This window comes from Lissotriton helveticus, chromosome 7, assembly GCF_964261635.1.
Source record: "Lissotriton helveticus chromosome 7, aLisHel1.1, whole genome shotgun sequence".
Classification (NCBI taxonomy): Eukaryota; Metazoa; Chordata; class Amphibia; order Caudata; family Salamandridae; genus Lissotriton; species Lissotriton helveticus.
The window spans coordinates 101,074,347-101,098,615 of NC_136068.1; the positions used below are offsets into that span (position 1 = coordinate 101,074,347).

The window sequence follows — 24,269 nt, forward strand, 5'->3', positions numbered from 1 at the left end:
ACCCATCATGCATGCATCCATGCATCCATCCATACATCATTCATGCATCCACCCATCCATCCACCCACCCATCCTGCATCCATACATCATTCATTCATGCATCCACCCATCCTGCATCCATACATCATTCATTCATGCATCCACCCATCCATCCACCCACCCATCCAGCATCCATACATCATTCATTCATGCATCCATCCATCATGCATCCACCCATCATGCATGTATCCATGCATCCATCCATATATCATTCATGCATCCACCCATCCATCCAATCACCCATCCTGCATCCATACATCATTCATGCATCCACCCATCCATCCACCCATCCTGCATCCATACATCATTCATTCATGCATCCACCCACCCATCCATCCACCCACCCTGCATCCATACATCATGCATCCACCCATCATGCATGCATCCATACATCATTCATGCATCCACCCATCCATCCTGCATCCCTACATCATTCATTCATGCATCCACCATCCATCCACCCACCCATCCTGCATCCATACATCATTCATTCATGCATGCATCCACCCATCCATCCACCCACCCATCCTGCATCCATACATCATTCATTCATGCATCCACCCATCCATCCATTATGCATCCACCCATCATGCATGCATCCATGCATCCATCCATACATCATTCATGCATCCACCCACCCATCCATCCAACCACCCATCCTGCATCCATACATCATTCATTCATGCATCCACCCATCCATCCACCCACCCATCCTGCATCCATACATCATTCATTCATGCATCCACCCATCCATCCACCCACCCATCCAGCATCCATACATCATTCATTCTTGCATCCACCCATCATGCATGCATCCATGCATCCATCATTCATGCATCCACCCATCCATCCCCCCACCCATCCTGCATCCATACATTATTCATTCATGCATCCACCCATCCATCCATCCACCCACCCATCCATCCTGCATCCATCATTCATGCATCCATCCACCCATCATGCATGCATCCACCCATTCACCCATCCACCCAACAATCATTAATGCACCCACCCTGCATCCATCATTCATGTATTTTTATGACCATATAACTTGCACACAGCTTAGCGCCACAGTCTCATAAACTTGGGCTTCTGGTCGCAGTGGTGTCTGCAACCCTCGCCAGGGAGTGCATAAAAACACATGTTGCAATCGCACTGTAATGTTGACAAACCTTAACATGTGCAGACAATTTATAATGCCACAATTCCCGTAAACTGGGGCCTCTGGTCGCAGTGATGCCGGTGTCTTCACGCACTGATTAAACGCCTCATTGATCACTATAAAGCAGCGCTTTGGCAGAGACCTGACAAAATCTCAGCACCCAAATTGTCTACGATGTAGAATTCCATTTTTTATAAATGTGATTTAATAACAGGAGAGACATTTACTGTGCGTGGTGTTAAAGTGAAAACAGCAACAAATATGAAATACCCTTACCCGATGAATATCACAAACCACTGATTCTCTCTCTCTCTCCCACCCTCCCTCCCCCGCCTGCCGCGTCCATGTTCTGTTAACAGGTGTTTTAATCAACTATCTCTGCCTCTTGTGAGTCTACGTAGCTCCGGGGGGAGGAGGGTTAATCCGGGCCTCAGTCCCTGTATTCCTGCACACTTGTACCGATTCCGAGTAACCACTGGCCTGTTTTATTTATTTGTCTGAGTTGTCGAGGGGCTTTCTGTTTCCCTGTTTATTCATTTATTGGTAGCCCGACCCGTCCCGACGTTGTCCATGAGCAAAAGGCTGCTTCTGGGCCCCCGGCCGCCCCGACGTTAAGGCTGCTTCAGGGCCCCCTGCAATACTGACACCCCTCACAAATTGTCTGCTCCATTCCGCGCTCCAGGAAGTCCCTTACCTGTCACCGCCGCTCTCTTCCGTGCTCCTCCCGCCGAACGCCGCCTTTTCCTGCCCACGGCTGTACTCCTCGCGCTGCTGATGATGTCAGCACGTTCGTGCACACGGCCGGCGCTACTTCCAAGGGACTATTTTTTTTGTAAGGTATATTTTTTAATGAACGTATATTTTTGGGGGTTATATAGCCTATGTCACTCTGCAGACCCTGCCAATTCCAATGATGTATTGGGTGTTTGGATTGGCGCTGTGGTTCCCGAGTTTACCCGCCTCGAAGGTGCCCAGTTCTTACTTTATAATAGTAGTATAGATATATATATTTTTTTTTAATGTAATTCACAGGGTAGATCCTGTTTTTTGTTTGTTATTTTTTATGATTCCCTACTCACCATACTATTTCTAAAACTTTGCATCTTGGAGTTTAAACTGTAGGTAAAACAATACCTTTTTAACATCTCATTTAATGGGGAACTTCTCTTTTGTCCCCAAGTGAATGAGATGTTAGAGAAGATCAAGAAGGACACCAAGATTGCAATATCCAGGGCACGCTGTAGTCTGCTACTCCCAGTGGCACCTTTTGCAGACCACAAGCCAGGTGCATGAACAGGATCCCACCTTCCGACCTGGTGCAATCCTACCAGTGCCAACAACAGGCCAGCAGCAAAATTGCAAGGGATGCTTGAGGGGAGGTTTCACAGGCAGCAAAGGCTGAGGTAGAGGTTGCTACAGTCTCTCCTTTTGGTGTATGGTTCCCTTTCATGGAGCTTGGCCCATTACATAAAATTGTTCCCTCCCATCTATTTATGTTAGTTTCGGCAATCAATTTTTTTTGTTTGTTCTCGGCTCGTGTTTTCGGAATGTTGTGTTTTTGGGCTTATCAATCTAATTGCACTCAGGTGACGGCATTTTTATTTTCCAACCACAGATGGTATTTATCTTTTTGAGATTGGCATTCCTGGTTTTTGTTGTTGTTACAACGGGGAGAGCACGCTGAAACAGTTCTAAAGTTGTCACCTCTGGATGTTATGCTACATTCTTTCTCCCAGACAACCAGCATAGTTTGCATTCCAGCTTGTTCACCCAACGGAGATGATGAACTACTACACTTTGATGCAGTCTCCCACTTCCATACCTAGGGACATTTGGCGACTCTCTAGGTCTTGCCTTCTCCGTAGCGAAGTGGATAATCCTGAGGGCCCTGCTGAGGAAACAACCGAATAGCTACTTCGCTTATGCATTGTCTCTTGTTGGTCTCGATTTGTGCCCTATTATCTTTTACTTTGTAACTGTCCCTCTCTGTTTATCAACAGGTCGCTTCTTTTCACTTTCTATTTTATTTCTATGATCAGTACACACTGCTGTGCTAATCTAAACAAATATAGGGCTATATTGTTGCACTGCCAATCACATAAGAATACTTATTATGTACAATACTTATCCTTTTTTGGAATGTATCTATGCAACCTTTCTATTGCATGATCGCTAGTACTCTTTATACATATTTGTACTTGCTATGTTGCATTTGAAATAAAAATGCTTAAAAAAAGATTACAGATGGGAAATGTACGGCAGCAGGAAAACATCGTGTTTTTTGCAGCAATTTTATCACGTTGACTCTTGAATCCTATTGTTCCCACTTATGGCATTGTTTTGTTTTTTAGGTGTGTTTCCGACAGGCAGCGCTCTTTTGCATTAGGAATCCAGTGGATTGTCGTTAGAACTCTAGGTAAGTGTCGGCTATCGGATGTAAGTAAAACTCACATCCCATCTAGTAAGGAGTCTGTGTTGTTATATTCTGACAAGAATAATTCCATGTGCTAAATATACCATCACATTTTAGAAACTATTTAGTACTGTCAGTATTTGCCATAGCCCTCCCCCTGAGGTTTTCACTACGTGAGGGCTCGATGAATTGCGTACAGCACATACAAGAGCATAGCTTTATGAAAGTGGTAACAGCTATGAATATCAGTGTCCACTGCGCCTCTAATCTTGTCAAGGTCTATCAAAAAGCATCACTCAGTTGAGTAAAAGAAAGCATCTTTTATCAGAAAAGTAGACTGGCAACCCAGAAAATACTTTTTGACTCGGTGGTTAACCTCCATGTGTCTCATGAGAATATATGATTATTCAACGATTTCAAGTTCCACGCATGCCTTTACCACGCGAATTTTACTTTGCATGTGTCTTTTGCACGCAGCATTTGACAACGCATGTTTTTACACCGCAATCATAACGTTACGAAACATCTGACGTCCCATTTACATTTACATAATGATACTGATAGGCTACATGCAGTACGAAAGAAAAGATCGATGTTTTAAACAATAATAAACAGATTCCCTTACATTATATTTTTATTTTTTTCATAATGCGCTTAATTAATACCCTAATTTACAAAGTTTTGATTCATATCTTACCCCTGTACGTCTTTCACCATCAGCCCTTTCTTCCACCGACCACGGAAACAAGCGTCAAAACACGTCTATCAAAACTGATAACGGACTTCTATTATGACGTGCTCTTTTCCTTCAGTGTTTTGAGGCATTGTAGAGCGTTTTTTTTTACGTTTTTGAAATTTTCTTCTTATTTATTTATTAATATCCGCTTGGTTTTTTTTTGGGGGGGAGACCCCCCCAACCCCCCCTAGCCTCCCCCCAGTCCCCCCCCCAGCCCCCCAGCCCCTTAATCCCCCCCTCCCCCCAGCCCCCCAAAGCCAACGTAGATCGTACTTGCAGAACGACGACAGGAAGGAATACCACTCGCGTGGTAAAGACGGTCGTTGAAGGCTTACGCGTGGGAAAGACCTTTGCGTGGTGAGTGACGCGTGGTAAACGTTATGCGTGTTATTTGCTTCGTAGTAAATGATGTTTCCCGTCTCATGATGTCCTGTAACTGGACCAGGGCAGAAAGGAAAGCACTGGGCTTGCCACATGGCTTTCCCCGGTGCACCTGGGTTTTGGTAGCCTTGGTTTGGTAAACAGTGCCAAGTCCACTTTGCTGAGGAATTACGTTTTCCAACTTTGAGAAGTGAAAGCACTTTGTGTAATAATCTGCCTCAAGAGACTTTTGCCCAAAAAAACTGCTCAGCAAAGAAATTGATAGACTTACAGACACGCACCTGTGACCACCAAAATGTATTTGAAAAAATAATTGTTAGTCTTAAGTGGACAGTAGCACTTGTTACTGTCCTCCTATTTTAGAGTTAAAATGGAGGTGAGTAAGAAGATGCACAGGGTACACACATTAAACAGAGCCAGGGTGTGTGCCCAGTTTCTGATCCCTCTATCTGAAAGAAACACGTAGTGATAGATTCCCTACCTTAGAATTACCCCCCCGGCGTCAGACTGGATCCGGAAAGTTTTTAGTCAGCAGTACCCTTGCGCATCGGTAGGCTTCGTCGTGCGGGTCTGCAGGCGTCTTTGGCGCCGGGATGATGTCGCTGGAGCTACTTAGACTCACCCACGCACGCTGACGTCAGTTCTTTCTTTTTCCACGCCAGCAAGCGCAGATCCGGGAAGAGCTAGTACCCCCAGTCAATTTTTGGCTGAGTTATTAGAGGCCTTTTACCTCATGTTTTCGAGTCGATCGACTCCTGGTGTCGTAGGGATGCCTTTTAAGAACTGTGGGGACTGTCATCGCATGATGTTGGTGACCGACCCCCACCTTGTGTGTCTCTACTGCCTGGGGCACGTCCACACCCCTAAGTCGTGCCCTTCCTGCCAGGCCATGGCGCCGAAGACTTTGCAGGAGCGGTCCCTAAAGTTGCTTGAAGTCCGGCAGTCAGCTCCGCGTTGCTCGAGGTACCGGTCCGGTGGGAAGTTGAGGGACCGGTCGCGGAGTCGTCATCTCCATTCTTCTGGATTTAAGTCTTCACACTCGGAATCAGGTAAGTCGAGGCATTCCAAGAAGAAGTGGAAGAAGCATTGTCGCTCTTCGACTTCCCCACGCCTGTCACGCAACGCAGCTGAGGGTGCGAGTGGTGCCCCCCGGCTCCGGCGGAGCCTGCGATGTCGCCTCCAGTCTACCTCCCCCTTTCCAGGTGCAGGGGCGACGCCTGCACAGGTGCAAGAGTTTCTGGTTGCCATTGCCCGACTCTTTGGGCCGTCTGGCCCCGCCGGTGCGCCTGCGGGCCCTCGGGGGGTCCTGCTTTACGATCTCCGGTGGCTCTGGCCCCGACACCACTGGCCCCCCCAGGGAACCGTGAACGGACCCTGATCGACACCGGTCGATCTCGTGACACCTCCACCAGCGCTGATCTCCCCGGCACCGCTTCCGACGTCGCCCGCTCATTGGGACGATGTCGTCCCCAGGTTCAGCCCTGACCTGGACACGGTGCCGGATCGATGTCGCCCGACACCGATACCGACGCCGATGGTGCCTTTTGTGCCCCATGTCCGTCCTCCTTATTTTGTGCCTGTTCCACAGACTTCGGAGGAAGGAGAGGATTGAGAGGGGTCTGAGGACCCTCTAGCACAGGACTGTGCTCATGATGCGGACTAGGCAGAGGATTTGGGGGAGGCCAGTAATCTTGACACCTCACCTGACCCTGGCATGCTGTCACCTACCATGGCTATGGAGGAGGGAGCCAGTTACGCAGTGATGTTGCGTAGGGCAGCCGGGGATCTCCACCTCGAACTCCCTACGGTGGCCATCAGGACTAACCTCCTGACAGAAGTGCTCCAACCGGTGGCTACCTCTTCGGAGCCCTTGCTGCCCTTTCTTGAAGTACTGACAGACGTTCTATTAGGCACCTGGTCCAGGCCAAACACAGGGGCTCCTGTGGATAGGAACGTGGCCCGACGCCAATGCCTGGCACCGGGCGACCCCCTCTTCCTTACCCAACACCCCACCCTACGAGAGCTTGGTTATCCAAGCCTCAGCTTCCCAGAGCGCGTTCCCTACCACACCTCCGGGTAGGGAATCCAAGAAGCTGGATCAACTTGGCAAAAAGCTGTTTTCATCTGCCAGCTTAGGGCTGCGGTTGGTGAACACCGCATGCCTCTTGGGCCGTCATACCCACTCTCTGTGGGGCACGGTTGCACAGGTGCTGCTCAACTGCCAGGAGGAGACCCAGGCAGTTCTTTCCCAGGCGGTTGAGGCCGGGAGAGATGCAGCAAAGTTCACCATACGTTGTGGGCAGGTCGATTTTCACGACGGTGGCGCTTCAACACCACGCCTGATTGAGGACAGCTGGCCTCTTAGAGGATGTCCAGAACACCTTGATGGACATGCCCTTAGATGGTGTTCACCTTTCTGGCAACAAAGCAGACAGTAAGTTGGAGCCATTCAAAGACTCCTGGGCTACGGCCACCTCCTTGGGCCTGTTGGCCGCTCGGCCTCCTCCGCCTTCTGCTTTTCGCTCCTTTCGTGGCCACGGAAGGGGCACCCCACAGCGTTCGCAGAGCCACAGGCCACAGCGGCAACAACCTCAGCGTGGCCGCGGATGTGGGAACCGTCGAGGCGGTTAAGGGGGCCAGCGGGCGGGCCAGTCCACCACCACCCCTGCAGCATCCACTTCCAAGCCCTCCTAGTCCGACCTTTCAGGCCCATTAGACGGCATTGGGTGGACACATACACCATCATCTCTATCACTGGCGCAACATCACTTCGGACAAGTGGGTGCTGCAAATTGTCCAAAGGGGCTACTCCCTCCCCTTCGAGGCAACCCCTCCAGCCATACCACCTCAGTACCACCGCATGTCGGTGGATCACTTGGCGCTTCTCCAGCAGGAAGTTGCGGCCTCTTGGCCAAGGGGGCAATAGAGCGCGTTCCAATGCCAGAAGTAGGTTGTGGTTGTTATTCCCACTACTTTCTGGTTCCAAAGAAGGACAAGGGCCTGCGTCCTATCTTAGACCTTCGGAATGTCAATTGCTTCCTCTGGAAGGAGAAGTTCAAGATGCTTACTCTTGCTCAGGTCTTGTCTGCCCTGGACCCGCAAAACTGGATGGTGGCGTTGGACTTGCAGGACGCATATTTCCATATCCCCGTCCTGCCTGCCCAGACGCTACCTGCGATTCACGGTAGGCCACGAGCATTTTCAGTTCACCGTTCTCCCCTTTGGCCTTACCAGCACCCCTCGGGTGTTCACGAAATTGATGGCGGTGGTCGCAGCTCATCTGCGCAGATCAGGGGTTTCAGTCTTCCCCTATCTCGACGACTGGCTGTTGAAGGCAGGCTCGCCCCAGGCAGTTGTCTCCCACCTCCAGACTACGGACGACCTCCTGCATTCGCTGGGCTTTTCCATCAATGTGCCGAAGTCGCACCTGATTCCCTCGCAGTAGCTCCTTTTCATCAGAGCGGTTCTGCACTCGGCGCGGTTTCAATTTATCCTCCCGAACAGCGAGTCCGTGACATTCAGGCTATGATTCCGATCTTTCAGCCTCTGTCCCGGGTTTCGGTCAGGATCACCATTTGGCTGCTGGGCTTGATGGTCACCTGCATCCTGCTTGTGAATCCTGCCAGATGGCATATGCAAGCTCTGCAGTGGAACCTGAAGTTCCAGTGGGCACAGCATCAGGGCAACCTTTCCGATCCTGTCCATATCTCGGAGGGAACTGCACAACAATTGCAGTGGTGGCTCACGAATCGCGGTTGGGTCAATGGCAGATCCCTTTCCCTTCTTCCACTGGAACATACAGGGAGAGGCGGAGATCAGAGTCCTCTGGTCTCCGGCGGAGTCCCAGCTCCACTGCAACCTGTTGGAGCTTCGGGTGATCCGACATGCACTGAAGGCATTCCTCCCCTCTGTCATGGGGAGAGTAGTGCAGGTGTTCACAAACAACGCCACCGCCATGTGGTACTGCAACAAACAGGGCGGGGTGGGGTCTTGGACCCTATGCCAAGAGGCTCTTCGCCTCTGGGCTTGGCTGGAACATCAGGGTATGTCCCTGGTGGTTCAACACCTGACAGGTTCTCTGAACGCCAGGGCGGATGAACTCAGCTGCCGGTGCATGATGGATCACGAATGGCGTCTGAACTTGGACGTGGCGCAAGGTCTCTTTCAGCATTGGGGAGAACCTTGGTTAGATCTATTCGCCAGCGAAGAGAACGCGCAATGTCATCAGTTCTGCGCGTTGGAATTTCCAAGGCGGCACTCGCTCGGCAACGCTTTTTTTCGTGAGTGGAGTTGCGGTCTGTTGTACGCCTTTCCGTCTATACCACTTCTTCCCAGAGTGCTGAAAAAGATCAGGTGCAAATGGGCCCAAGTTATTCTTGTGGCTCTGGACTGGGCTCGAAGAGTATGGTATCCCGAGCTACTCAGTATGAGCATCGATCCCCCGATCCATCTGCCTCTTCGGGAAGGTCTTCTGTTGCAGCAGCAGGGGACGGTCCTCCACCCGAACCTGTCCAGCCTCCACCTCCTTGCATGGAGATTGAGCGGTGGCAGTTGACATCTTTCGACCTGCCTCCGGAAGTCTGTAATGTTATCTTGGCAGCCAGGCATCCCTCAAAAAAAATGGTATACGCCTGTAGGTGGAATAAGTTTGTGGCATGGTGCACAGCAAAGGCTGTGGATCCCCTTTCTGCCCCTCTTTTAGAGGTCCTTCTTTTTCTTCCCTCTTTGGCCCAGCAGGGCTCTGCTCTGGGCACTATCAAGGGCTATCTCTCGGCCATTTCCGCCTTTCTAAGGCCCCGAGATCAGCCTTCCCTTTTCAAGACCCCTGTTGTAAATAGATTCTTGAAAGGCATCACACACATGTTTCCTCCTCTTCCTTTTGTGATGCCTCGGTGGGACTTGAATCTAGTTCTTACCTTTCTGATGTGCGCTCCCTTTGAGCCACTTCACAATTGCCCTCTTTGTCTTCTAACTCTAAAGACTGAGTGAGTGAGCTCTAGGCTCTTTCTTCTAAATCTCCTTTTCTCTCTGTCCATCCGGACAAAGTTGTTCTGAGGACTCATCCTTCCTTTCTGCCAAAGGTTGTCACTGCCTTTCACATCGAGCAGACCATTACTTTTTCCTACTTTCTTTCCGCCTCCGCATCCCTCTAAAGAGGAAGACAGGCTCCACCGTCAGGACCCAAAACGTGCGCTCTCTTTCTATCTAAACCGCTCACACAACAGTTCCAGGTAGATGACCAGGTCTTTAAAGGCTACATGGGCGTCCAGAAAGGTCGGGCTGTGCACAAACGGACCATCTCTCGGTGGGTCGTTCTGTGCATAAAGGCTTGTTACTCCTTGGCTAAAAAAGGAGCCTCTAATGGGGTTGCGCGCCCATTCTACCAGGGTGACGGCAGCCACTACTGCTCTGGGATGCGGCGTTCCCTTGCAGGACATTTGTCAGGCAGCTACGTGGGCCTCGCTGCACACGTTTACCAAGCACTACTGCCAGGACAATCTGAAAGAAACAGGTTAGTATTAGATTCCTTACCTTAGAATATCCCCAGGCGTCAGTCTGGATCCGGAAACTTTTGCGTAGCAGTACCCCTGCGCGTCGGTAGGCGTCGTCTGCAGGCGTCCCCTGCGGCTCCGCGTCGTCAGCGTCGTGCGCCGTGATGACGTCGCTGGAGTATATAGACGCCGCCTCCGCGCGCTGACGTCAGTTCTTCTTTTTTCCGCGCCAGTTAGCGCAGATCCGAAGAGCAGTACTCCGGTCTTTGACCAAGTTTTTTGTTAACTGATTGATCTTTACGGTGCCGGTAGGATGCCCGGTTTCAAGAGTTGTGACGAGTGCGACCGCATGATGTCGGTCACCGACCACCATCGACTCTGCCTCCGGTGTCTGGGCGCGGACCACGACGTGGAGTCCTGCGTCGACTGTCGGGCCTTGACTGGAAAAGCTAGGCGGGAGCGGTCCCGCAAGCTTCTCGAGCTCCGGTTGTCGGCCCCGCGTCGAGAGCGGTCCCGGTCCGGTCGGAGGTCGAGGGAGCGGTCGAGGGAACGGTCGCGGAGCCGCCATGGGCGCTCCGGGAGTCGCCACCATTCCTCCGGCTCGTCAGGTAAGCACAAGAAGTCGGGGCGTCGCCATCGCACCCCCGACTCCCCCCGACGCCCGCGTGCTGCGGCCGGGGGCTCGGGTGACCCCACCCCCGCGGTCCCGCATGGGTCGCCGACGCCGTCTACCCCACACCTGTCGGTCCCTGGGGAAGGCGCGTCGCGTGAGGAGATCGAGGCCTTCCTCATTGCTATGAGGGCGAGGTCTTCTCCGGCGGGGCCTTCGGCGCCTGCGGGCCCGTCGGTCCCGTCTGGGGGCCTGAGCGGTTCGGGTGCTCCTGCCCCGGCGCCGCCGGTGGCTCCGGCCCCGGCGCCGCTGGTTCCCTCTGGTTCGTCGCCGGCTGGTCTCCCGGCCTCTCCGGCGTCGGTTCCTGTGGGCCAACCCGTGGTACCGCCCCCGCGTGGTGCAGCGACTCCGCCGTCGGCTCCGGCCGGCGTCGGGTCCCCGGCACCGACGCCGCGCGGCGCCACCCCCCTTTCCTCCCCGACTCCGGACTCGGAGCCGGACCGGCGTCGGCCGACGCCGGACCCGACGCCGATGGGGCCCGTTGACCCCGATGTCTATATCGTCGACCCAGAATATGGGTATGACGAGGAGGAGTATGGAGAGGGTTGGGAGGGGTCTGAGGACCCTCTATCCCGTGCCTGCCAGTACGATGTGGACTGGGTAGGTGATCTGGGTGATGCCAGTGGCCTGGACGAGTCGCCCAACCCTGGGTTTGTCTCTCCGTCCCCTGTGGCGTCCGAGGCGGGTGCTGCCTATTCGGTGGTCCTGATGAGGGCTGCCAAGGCCTTACACCTTGAGCTTCCCGTCGCGAAGGTCAAACCGAATATTCTGACGGAAGTTTTTAAACCGCAGTCATGCCCCCAGGAGCCTCTGCTGCCGTTTAATGAGGCCCTGACGGATGTCCTTCTGGGCACCTGGTCCAGGCCCGCTTCTGGTGCGCCGGTTGACCGGAACGTTGCCAGGCGTCACCGTCCCTGCTCGGACGACCCTGCCTTCCTGTCCACCCATCCCTCCCCGGAGAGTCTGGTGATCCAGGCCTCCACTTCGCAGTCCGCATTTCCGTCGGCTCCGCCCGACCGGGAATCAAAGAGGTACGACCAATTTGGAAAAAAAGTGTTTTCCTCTTTGAGCGCTGGACTGCGGTCTTGTAACACCGCGTGCCTCTTGGGCCGCTACACCCACTCCCTGTGGGATACGGTCGAGGAGTGTTTGCCGCAATGCCCCCAGGAAGTGCGGGACAAGCTCACCCGGGCCTTTGTTGAAGGCCGGGATGCGGCGCGGTACTCGATCCGTTGTGGTCTGGACACCACGGACTCACTGGGACGGGCCATGTCCACTACGGTGGCGATTCGTCGCCATGCCTGGCTGAGATCTGCCAACTTCTCACCAGACGTCCAAAATACACTAATGGACATGCCATTTGATGGCAGTCGCCTATTTGGTGACAAAGCGGACCACGCGCTGGAGCGCTTCAAGGACTCCAGGGTCACGGCCAAGTCCTTGGGTCTCTCGACCCAGCGCCAGCAGACGGGTTCGTTTCGGCCCTTTCGTGGCCAAGGGAGGGGAGGTCCCACACGTGCTGCCAGCCACGCGGCGCAGAGCGCTCCCCAGCGCGGTGGCGCCCGTGGTTTCCGCCGTGGTGGCGGTAGAGGCCAGCGTCGTGGTCAGTCCACGCCTCCCTCCGCTGCGGCATCCAAGCCTTCCTAGTCCGAGCTTTCGGGCTCACGTGACGCCAGTGGGTGGCAGGGTTCGCCATCACCACTCCCGCTGGCGCGCGATAACATCGGACAGGTGGGTGCTGCAGCTTGTCCGAAGGGGCTATGCCCTCCCCTTCGAGTCCACTCCTCCAGCCATGCCACCGCAGAACCACCGTGTGTCGGGGGACCACTTGACACTTCTGCAGGAGGAAGTTACGGCCCTCTTGGCCAAGGGGGCCATCGAGCGCGTTCCTGGGCCAGAAGTAGGGTGTGGTTGCTACTCCCACTACTTTCTGGTACCCAAGAAGGACAAGGGAGGCCTGCGTCCTATCTTGGATCTACGGAACGTCAACGGCTTCCTCCGGAAGGAGAAGTTCAAGATGTTGACTTTGGCTCAGGTCTTGGCTGCTCTAGACCCACAAGACTGGATGGTAGCGTTGGACTTGCAGGATGCGTACTTTCACATCCCCGTCCTGCCGGCCCACCGGCGTTACCTGCGGTTCACGGTAGGCCACGAGCACTTTCAGTTTATCGTGCTCCCATTCGGCCTTACCAGCGCCCCACGGGTGTTCACGAAAGTGATGGCGGTGGTCGCAGCTCATCTGCGCCGGTTAGGGGTTTCAGTCTTCCCCTACCTCGACGACTGGCTGTTGAAGGCGGGCTCGCCCCAGACAGTCGTCCACCACCTTCAGATGACGGCAGACCTCCTGCACGAGCTGGGGTTTTCCATCAATGTGCCGAAATCACACCTGTGTCCCTCTCAAAAGCTCCTTTTCATCGGAGCGGTTCTCGACTCGGCGCAGTTTCGGGTTTATCCTCCGGAACGGCGGGTCCGGGATATTCAGGCTCTGATTCCCATCTTTCAGCCGTTATCCCGGGTTTCGGTCAGGTTGACGCTGCGGCTTCTGGGGCTGATGGCCTCCTGCATCCTTCTGGTGCATCACGCCAGATGGCGGATGCGGGCTCTGCAGTGGGACCTGAAGTTTCAGTGGGCCCAGCATCAGGGCAACCTATCCGACAATGTCCTGATCTCGGAGGGCACTGCGAGACAGTTGCAGTGGTGGCTTACGGACCGCGATTGGGTCAGGGGCAGATCCCTCTCCCTTCCCCAACCGGAGCACGTGGTTGTGACGGACGCGTCCCTCCAAGGCTGGGGTGGCCACTTGGGAGAGGCGGAGATCAGAGGCCTCTGGTCTCCGGCGGAGTCCCGGCTCCATATCAACATGTTGGAGCTGCGGGCGATCCGCCTAGCACTGAAGGCATTCCTCCCCTTTGTCGACGGGAGTGTAGTGCAGGTGTTCACGGACAACACCACCGCCATGTGGTACTGCAACAAACAGGGCGGTGTGGGGTCGTGGACCCTTTGCCAAGAGGCTCTGCGCCTCTGGCAATGGCTGGAACGTCAGGGCGTGACTCTGACGGTTCAACACCTGGCAGGTTCTCTGAACGCCAGGGCGGACGAACTCAGCCGTCGGTGCTCGGTGGATCACGAATGGCGTCTGAACTCGGATGTGGCGAGAGGCCTCTTTCAGCAATGGGGAGAGCCTTGGTTAGATCTATTCGCCACAGAAGAGAACGCGCAATGTCATCAGTTCTGCGCGTTGGAGTTTCCAAGACGGCACTCGCTCGGCGACGCCTTTCGGCGCGAGTGGAGTTGCGGTCTGTTGTACGCCTTTCCGCCTATACCACTTCTGCCCAGAGTGCTGAAGAAGATCAGGCGCGACCGGGCCCAAGTTATCCTTGTGGCTCCGGACTGGGCTCGAAGATACTGGTATCCCGAGCTACTCAGCATGACAGTCGGTCCCTCGATCCGCCTGCCCCTTCAGGAGGACCTTCTGTCGCAGCAGCAGGGGACGGTCCTCCACCCGAACCTGTCCAGTCTCCACCTCCATGCGTGGAGATTGAGCGGCGACAGTTGAGGCCATTTGACTTGCCTCCTGAAGTCTGTGATGTTATTCTGGCAGCCAGGCGTCCCTCCACAAAGTCGGTATACGCCTGCCGGTGGAACAGATTTGTGGCATGGTGCACAGCAAAGGCTGTGGATCCCCTTTCTGCCCCTCTGTCTGAGGTTCTCCTCTTCCTCCTTTCCCTTGCCCAGCAGGGCTCTGCTCTGGGCACTATCAAGGGCTATCTTTCTGCCCTTTCCGCCTTCTTGAGGCTACCTGATCAGCCATCTTTGTTCAAGTCCCCTATTGTGTTAAGATTCTTGAAGGGCATCACGCACATGTATCCTCCAACTCCGTTCGTGATGCCTCAGTGGGACTTGAACTTGGTTTTGACTTTCCTGATGTGCGCTCCCTTTGAGCCCCTTCATTCCTGTCCTCTCCGTCTTCTCACCTTAAAGACGGCCTTCCTGGTAGCCATCACCTCTGCCAGGAGAGTGAGTGAGCTCCAGGCTCTTTCTATTCAACCTCCTTTCTTGTCTGTTCATCCTGATAAGGTGGTTCTTCGGACTAGACCTTCTTTCCTGCCCAAGGTAGTCTCTGCTTTTCACATTGGGCAGTCCATCACCTTGCCCTCCTTCTTCCCGCCTCCGCATCCTTCAAAGGATGAAGAGCGGCTCCATCGTCTGGACCCAAAACGTGCGCTTTCATTCTATATGGATCGCACACGCCAGTTCCGGGTGGATGACCAACTGTTTGTTGGCTACGTGGGTGAGAAGAAGGGAAGGGCGGTACAGAAACGGACCATCTCTCGGTGGGTCGTCCTGTGCATCAAAGCATGCTACTCTTTGGCTCGGAAGGAGCCTCCTGTTGGGCTGAGGGCCCATTCCACTCGGGCTACGGCGGCTACTACTGCCCTGGGCCGGGGAGTCCCTTTGCAGGACATTTGCCAGGCGGCTACGTGGGCCTCGCTGCACACCTTTGCGAGGCACTACTGCCTGGACAGTCAAGTCCGGAGGGATGGCTTCTTTGGCCGTTCGGTCCTCCAGGACTTTCTGGTGTAGGTTGTATTGGTTCGCAGACCCACCACCGGGGTTGGTATTGCTGGGGTATCTATTCTAAGGTAAGGAATCTAATACTAACCTGTTTCTTTCAGATGAACAAGTTACTTACCTTCGGTAACGATATATCTGTAAGAAACAGTAGTTAGTATTAGATTCCTTACCGCCCCACCCGTCCTCCCCGTTCTGCGAACTGATACCTAGGGTTAAGGACATCCCTTTCAGGGCCCTAGTTTCAAATGGCACCAGTGTTGGTTCTCACATGGCTCTGCGTGTTCTGGCGCGGAAAAGCTGTGTGCAAAGAACTGACGTCAGCGCGCGGAGGCGGCGTCTATATACTCCAGCGACGTCATCACGGCGCACGACGCCGACGACGCGGAGCCGCAGGGGACGCCTGCAGACGACGCCTACCGACGCGCAGGGGTACTGCTACGCAAAAGTTTCCGGATCCAGACTGACGCCTGGGGATATTCTAAGGTAAGGAATCTAATACTAACTACTGTTTCTTACAGATATATCGTTACCGAAGGTAAGTAACTTGTTCACCAAGTCCGGAGAGACGGCTTCTTTGGCCATTCTGTTCTCCAGTACTTTCTGGTGTGATCTTGATTCGCCGACCCACCACCAGGGTTGCTATTGCTGGGGTATCTATTATAAGGTAAGGAATCTATCACTACGTGTTTCTTTCAGATGCACAAGTTACTTACCTTTGGTAATGATATATCTGTAAGAAACATTAGTAGTGATTAAGCATGAGCGCAAAATCCGCTCCGATCGCGGATTTTGCGGATTTTCGGTAAATCCGCGATCCGCGAACTCTCGCGAATTTACCGAGAATCCGCAATCCGCGATCGGAGCGGATTTTGCGGTCAAAAGTTCAAGCCTAATGCATAATTTACGATGGCGCCGGCAAGCTGCCAGCGCCATCCTCAAATGGTTACTTAATTAGCTTCGACAGGAAGCTCTAACAGATAAGACAAAGCAGGGGCTCGAGCGCCTGCTTTATTTTATCAGTTGGAGCTTCCTGTTGAAGCTAATTAAGTAACTTTTGCAGGATGGCGCTGGCAGCTTGCCGGCGCCATCGTAAATTATTTACATGGTGTCTTCTGGCAGGGTTCATTCTGGCACGACGGTCCTGGCACAAAAAATAAACCTCAACAGGAAACACTTGCAGATATCAATAACGCATGTGCCCTAGTTGAAGCTTAAATTCAGTGACTCATTCATCAGCCCAAAAATAATCGTGAGCGTTGTGGAGGCTGGGCAGGTGTGCCTTGTTCCCAAATATACCATCGAAAATCCGCTGTGATGCTGGTCTCTGACCTTTTATACACACAAGAGGCATGTGCGCTCGCATGGAAGCCCCATCCGTTTGGCCCCGCCCACACACTCGAGGTGTGCACCGTCTTCCCGCCATTTACCCACTATGATGGACATTTCACTCAAGGGACCCCTGCGCACTTCGGCGCGATTGCATAGTAACACACACTTGGTCGCTGGAACTAGTTGAAGCGCAAATGCAGTGACTCATTCATCAGCCCAAAAAAAATCGTGAGCGTTGGGAGGCTGGGCAGATGTGCCTTCTTCCCAAATATACCATCGAAAATCCGCTGTGATGCTGGCCAGAGCAAGGCATTTGCATCTTTGACTTTTACGAGCGCAATCCCCGTGCTGTTCCTGTGACCAGGGGCTTCTGTCTCTTAATCTGCTGCTCTGATCGGTCTCTGACCTTTTAGACACACAAGAGGCATGTGCGCTCGCATGGAAGCCCCGTCCGTTTGGCCCCGCCCACACACTCGAGGAAGCCCCGCCCCCAAATCCGCTAAATCCGCGGATTTTGCGGATCCACGATCCGTGAATCCGCAAATTCGTGAATCGTGGATCCGCAAAATCCGCCCATGCTTAGTAGTGATAGATTCCTTACCGCCCCACCCATCCTCCCCTTTCTGCGAACTGATTTCTAGGGTTGTCATCCCTTTCAGGGCCCTAGTATCATGGCACCAGTGGTCAGTATCTTGCATGGCTCTGCGTTCCTGGCACGGAAAGTCATGTACAGAACTGACGTCAACATGTGTGGGTGTGTCTAAGTAGCTCCAGCATCATCATCCTGATGCCAATGACGCACGCAGAGCCACACGGCGACGGCTACCAACACGCAGGGGTACTGCTGACGAAAAACTTTCCAGATCCAGACTGACGCCTCGGGTAATTCTAAGGTAAGGAATCTATCACTACTAATGTTTCTTACAGATATATCGTTACCGAAGGTAAGTAACTTGTGCGTTGGTTATGGACTCTCACTGGTTGATAATGAGTAGAACCACATGGACTAAAAGTATTAAGGGGTTTGTAATATTATGCATGACAGTCTACAAGAGCTGCCATCTAATACAGCACACAGCAATAGGGAATTCCTAGTTTCCCTAGTGTTTCTTGTATAGTCATTCTAAGCCAGTTTTTTCCAGTGCTTTGTTTGGACTGCTTTGGAACCAGTGTAATGTGTTCTTCTGGAGGACAATACCATGGTATCCTCTTCAGATGTAAAATTAACAGGGAATTTCCGTTGTTTAATCGTAATGCAAGACAACAGCAAAATGTTTGGAGGTTTGAGTAATTTTGAGGCCAGATGTCTAGTAACATAATGTGTGACATCAGCACTCAATCCCTCAGTACGCATGTCCCTGAGTGGTATTCAGTAGCGGCTCCTGGAGGGATGCTGCGGGGCAGGGAAGGGGCAAAGTGGGGAGTAATAAACTCCGGCATACGGCTGAACTGAGGTAAGTAACTAAATAAATAAATAAAAGGAATTACATTGTGCAAGCTGCAACGCCACCACTACTGGTGGTGTTCCTGTGGGGGCATTGCTTCGGTCCATCCTGAGTAGCCAGTTGTTTATGGACCTGGTATATCTGGTTTAAAAATAGCAGACCCTTAAAATCCTGGATACACGTAACAGGAATGTCTAGTAAACGTGTGGGCAGCTTCCATGTGACTGCCTTACATATGTCAGTAGCCATCTTTCCTTGTGTAGAATGGGCTCTTGGTCTTGCAGGAAGGCTTATAAACCAACTGGAAGCAAGGGACTATGCATGAAACGCAAAATCAAGATATACGTGCAGTCCTGGACACTCCTCGCTAACAACACAAATCCTTTTGGTCCCTCAAAAGAACTGCAATTTCCAAGAAGGCAGGTGCTTCTCAGCGAGTGGACCTTGCCCGTGGAACACCCTTCCTCAATATTTGTGGTACACCATCAGCCTCCTAAAATAACGGACAACTTCTTTATTCTGATATCGATCCCACTATGTCCAAATCATCTCTAAATGACCTGCTAGTGCCTATAGACAATTAAGTCATGTAATGTGGGCTACACAAAATATATTTTACTAATCTTTATATTGATGAGGGGGCTCACTTCAAATCCACCCAGGGAAAATGTAGGTCAACATCATGTTTTGACCCCTTACAAATTGGTCTTGAAAGAAGTGGCCTCCATGGCCGCTAGCTGTTAATAAAATTAGCTATTAGTAATTACATAGCTCAGTATTGTAGTCTACCCCTTGCAAATCAGCATTGACCATGCCCCAATATAAAGAGTATAGCTTGAAACTTTCCAGCTCTCTGAATGGAAAAAGAAAACCAACCCTAGACCTGTTTCAGTCTTGTAAGCTTGATCAGTGTGGTGCAGATTGAATTTTATAGCACTGTGAGCAGAGGAGTCATGTCTGGACATACCCATGGCGCCTACAGCATCTTAGTAAGAAAAACAGAAAGGTGATGGATGGAATGCTTGATTTAGCACTCTAGGCCAAATTCCAATCCATTGTTTTCTTTCCACTGTATCACTCTGGAAATGGACAAACCTTAGGCAAAACTGCCTTGGGCCAGCCACAATAGGAATAGTGCAGCCAGAATTGACAGGCTATGATCCATCTGAACGGGAACAAACGCAACCTCAGAACTGTTTCTACTTTGTTTGACTGCATTAATGAGGTGCAGCTTGAGTTCAGTCGCACCGCAAGTACATGTTCCAAATCTGACTCATCAAGAATTACAGTTTATATAGTATTGGGGTATCTTTCATAGATTCACATGCCTGAATCATTCCCCGTTGCCGAGGCGGGAGTCCCACGGTATATAAAATTGCAGTGCCAAAGGTAAATTATAGTAGTAGGCCTAAGAGAAAGGCCTGAGGCCTAAACTGTAGTAGCCTATCTACCTAGTTATGCCAAAAGGAGCAAAGATTTTGTCCTTACAGCACCCTCTAGAACACTCTCTGCAGAGCCAGTTCTCCTCAGATTTTCACCGCACGTCGTGTGGAAGGGAGTCTCCCTGAGTTCCTACTCAGTTTTGTTTCCTTCAGGATGTCTGACAAGAAGGCCTTGTTTAGACCTTGCAGAACATGCAACAAGAGGAGAGTCCATGTTGGTGATCAACATAAGGACTGTATTTATTGCCCCTACCCAAAGCATGAGGCAACAAATTGTAAGATCTGTCGCACCTTCCCTTCTAAAACCTTAAGGGATAGGGAGGCCAGAGTCCTTTTATGGCTCAAATCTTCTTCTGCTGAAGATGATGACAGAGCTACGACCTCCAGCAAGAGAGCAAGATCTCAGGATAGTTCGTCAAGTGAGGGGAGAAAACATATCAAAACCTCCCTCTCCACTTCTGGTCCTTCTCAGAGATCTCCAACATCTTTCTCTGAAGCTTCAGCTCTCAAGGACTCTAAGAAGCATAAAACAGTGAGTAAAAGCTGCTCTGTCTCTTCAGCTTTTCCTATGACGACCATCTCTATCACGTCTTCAGCTCCTTCGTCGACGGTGACTATTTCTACTTCATCTATCACCTCTCCTATCCTGTCAACTAGGATTTCCATTGTGACGAAGAAAACCATCGTCGACGATCCATCGACGACAGCCTTGTTGTCAAAGTCAAAACACTCATCAACAAAGGTCTACGGTGCCATCGACGAAGAAGTCAAGCCCGTTGACGATGGTTCTGTCGACGACGAGTTTGTCGACAACAGTCCAGTCGACGTCGAGTCCGTCGACGATGATTCCGTTGATGTCGAGTCCGTCGATGATGATTCTGCCGACGATGCCAGCAACGACGACTAACATCAGGAGCCCTTTGACAGCAACTCGGTCTCCACTGCCTCCATTGTCTACCATACCATCTACGACAATAGATACTGCTTCTAAAAAGCCTTTAGTGGCAATACAAGCATGTTTTACACCTGTCTCCTCAAAGGCTTTTCAACTAAGATCTTTCCAAAGACAAGTATGTTCTTATATCTCACCGCTTACGCCATCTCACCTCCTCGAGACTTATGCTCATGAAGAGGAGGATGACTATGATGATGATGACAACGAAGGAGCTTTTGGGATAGCTTACCATCCTTCGGAATTAAACATCAAGTGTCAAGATGATGAGGAGGATGAAGAGTATACTGAACATTACTATCAGGAGGACATTGTTGTTCTTCATCGTTCAGGATACCAGAGGCAGTCTTGGGCTTCAGAGTCCAGCCATCTGCCCCCGAACCTCATCCAGGATTTACAGGCCATGTTGGCAGATTATAGGCAACGTTTTCCATCACAGCAGGTCATTTCTCCCCCTCCGCCTGTGGCAGTTCCAGACCCTATTCCTCAGCCTGAGATTCCAGCACCTATGTCTCTGGTCACGGAACCTCAACAGCCTATTTTGCCTACTCAAACTCCGGATACATCTTCAGATGAAGAAGTGGAAGAAGGCGAATTACCAGAAAATCCTCCTTTGGATCCGTGGGATTCTTATGTTATCCCCATGCCGTCTCAACCAATTCCACAACCATCGGACTCTCCACCAGAAGACATAGGTGGGTTTCATAACCTTATGCAGCTAGCTGTGGGTAGGTTTCAACTACCAGTAACAGTGGAACAATCGGAGTGTTTTCTTCACGATTTCAAAGAAGAAACTAGAAAGGTTTCCAGAGCCATTCCAATAATAGACTACATATGGAAGGAGGGCATCAAAATAATGAAATATCCTGCTTCTGTGCCTGCCGTGTTTCCACGGATTGATAAAAAATATCGTGCTCCGATCAATAGCCCCTGCTGCCTTATTTGACACCCGCAGCCAGATTCGGTCATTTCACAGGCCGCACAACAAAGATGAAAAAACCCAGCCACTCCCATCACTACGCCACCGGATAAAGAAGGACATCGTCTGGACCTTATTGGTAAGAAATTCTCTACCATGGCTGCCGTCTCCATCAGGGCAGCGAATTCTTTGGCGATCATAGGACGTTGTGATCGCCAAATGTGGTCAGACATGGCTGGTCTGAATGACCTAATCCCAGTGGATAAACGTCAAGAGGCTCGGAAGATCTTGATGGAGGGAGAGTGCATCCATGGAAGGATGGGGAGGTCATCTCCAAGATTTACAAGTACAAGGCAAATGGTCTCAGAAATACAGACAATGTCACATCAACAGTGTGGAATTGAGAGCCATCTTTCTATCCTTGCAGGAGTTCCTCCCCAGAATCGCAGGATCTTCAGTCCTGGTCCGCACAGACAATACCACCAGCATGTTTTATGTGAACAAGCAAGGAGGAACAAGATCAGCTACGCTATCAAAGGAAGCTCAGAAGTTATGGGAATGGCTTACACTTCACAACATAACTCTCAAAGCAGAACATGTCAAGGGCCTCCACAATACTCTAGCGGACAAGCTCAGCAGATCCCTATCAGACTGCCACGAGTGGGAATTAAACAACATTCAATTAAACAGAGTGTTCCAGGCTTGGGGCAAACCAATGTTGGACTTGTTTGCAACACAGCAGAACAAGAAATGCCTGTATTACGCCAGCAGATACCCTCAGCAGGGATCAAGGGGTAATGCCCTGTGCATGCGATGGTCAGGGATTTGTGCTTACGCTTTTCCTCCAATCCCGTTAATTCCAAGGGTGTTGCGCAAGATGAAGTTGGAGAGCTGCCGAGCTGCCGTCTCATCCTGATTGTCCATAGGTGGCCGCGCCAGTATTGGTTCCAGGAGCTCATGTTGCTATCCCAGGAGCCCCCAATCCGTCTTCTTCCGGCTCCAACACTGCTATCGCGCAAAGAGAGTCAGATACTTCACCCAGATCCTCAATCTCTGAAGTTACACGCATGGCTCCTGACTTCTTAGAATTTCAAGACCTTCAAATTCTTCAGGATTTCCGTGACATTTTAAAAAAGGCACGAGCCCAAAGCACATTGAAGACTTATCGTCTTAAATGGAAGCGATTTTGCTCTTGGTGTATCTCAAACACTTTACACCCGATTAAAGCTCCTGCAGACAAAAATGTGTCCTTATCTATTACATTTGGCTCGCTCTGGTCTTTCCTTTTCATCAATAAAGTCCATCTAGCGGCTCTATCCAGGTTCAGGAAGGTGGCTAACATTCCATCACTGTGTTCTTCATTTTTAATAAAAACAGTTCATGAGAGGTCTTTTCTGAGCTTATCCTCCGGTTAGGCCTTCCCCACCAAATGGGAACTCAATACAATTCTCTCACAACTGATGAAGCACCCATTCGAACCTATTCACAAAACCGACCTCAAGTATCTCACATGGAAGGTCGCCTTACTTCTAGCCCTAACATCTGCCAGAAGAGTAAGTGAAATTCAAGCATTCACTATAAAAGAACCCTTCCTGCATTTCTCACAGGATTATGTCACTCTCTGAACTAATCCAACATTTATACCCAAAGTGCCTTCACAGTTCCATTTAAATGAGCCAGTGAAGTTAAGAGCTTTCTTTCCAAATCCTACTACACCGGCGGAAAGATCACTGCATTCTTTGGACGTCAAGCGATGTTTGAAGTCTTACCTACAAAGGACAAACAACTTCAGAAAATCAGATCAGTTATTTGTGGCTTCTGGCCAAACTACGCTGGGGAAAGCGGTCACTAAAGCCACAATTTCCAGGTGGATAGTCTCCGCAATCCATTTCTTTCATGTCAAATCTAACAGACCACTACAGAGACATGTCAGCTCTCATTCTACAAGAGCTGTAGCAGCGTCTACAGCGTTATTTTCAGGAGTGAAGTTGGAAAATATTTGCCGTGCTGCGACATGGAAGAATGTCCACGCATTTACAAGACATTACTGCCTGCAATCGACAAGTCAAGAAGATGCGGCAGTTGGTCAAGCGGTCTTACGTCATCTATTTCCATAGGAACAACTTCAGGTAACCAGTGCTCCTTCATTTTGTGGTTAAAATATGCTTTTCAATATATCTGTGTATTACGAGTATATCGACATATTCAATTTGCCTACCTATTATGTGTGATGTTACTCTTCCTGGTTGATATTCTTTGACTACTCTTTTTGAATCTAGTCATGTTTTACCTTTAACAATGTACTTACTTAAAACTTGTTGGTTGTTAAAAATAATGTTTTTGGGAGTGTATCAGTATAAGTCTCCCACCATCCACAACCGACTCTTACCTGGCATACTGCTTGCTACTCTGATTCAGGCATGTGACTCTATGAAAGATACCCCAATACTGGATAAGAAAACAAGTTACTTACCTGTAACTTCAGTTATCCAGTATTGGTATCTTTCATAGATTCACATGCACCCACCCTCCTCCCCGGAGAGTCAGTTCTCTATTTTTGTGATGCTCATTTCCCACTTGTGCTAACGAAAATCTGAGGAGAACTGGCTTTGCAGAGAGTGTTCTAGAGGGTGCTGTAAGCTGATTGGTTGGGACAAAATCTTTGGTTCTTTTGGCATAACGAGGTAGAGAGGCTACTACAGTTTAGGCCTCAG

At 51.0% G+C, this 24,269-nt stretch overlaps 1 protein-coding gene across 1 annotated transcript in view; it reads left to right on the top strand.

Annotated features, from left to right (window-relative positions):
• SLCO4A1 (solute carrier organic anion transporter family member 4A1) overlaps nt 1-24,269 on the top strand; it is a 330,005-nt gene that overhangs the window by 279,796 nt on the left and 25,940 nt on the right. The window contains exon 10 of the mRNA XM_078651610.1: nt 3,553-3,617. Coding sequence (XP_078507736.1) covers nt 3,553-3,617 — 65 coding nt within the window. The remainder of the gene's footprint in view (nt 1-3,552; nt 3,618-24,269) is intronic.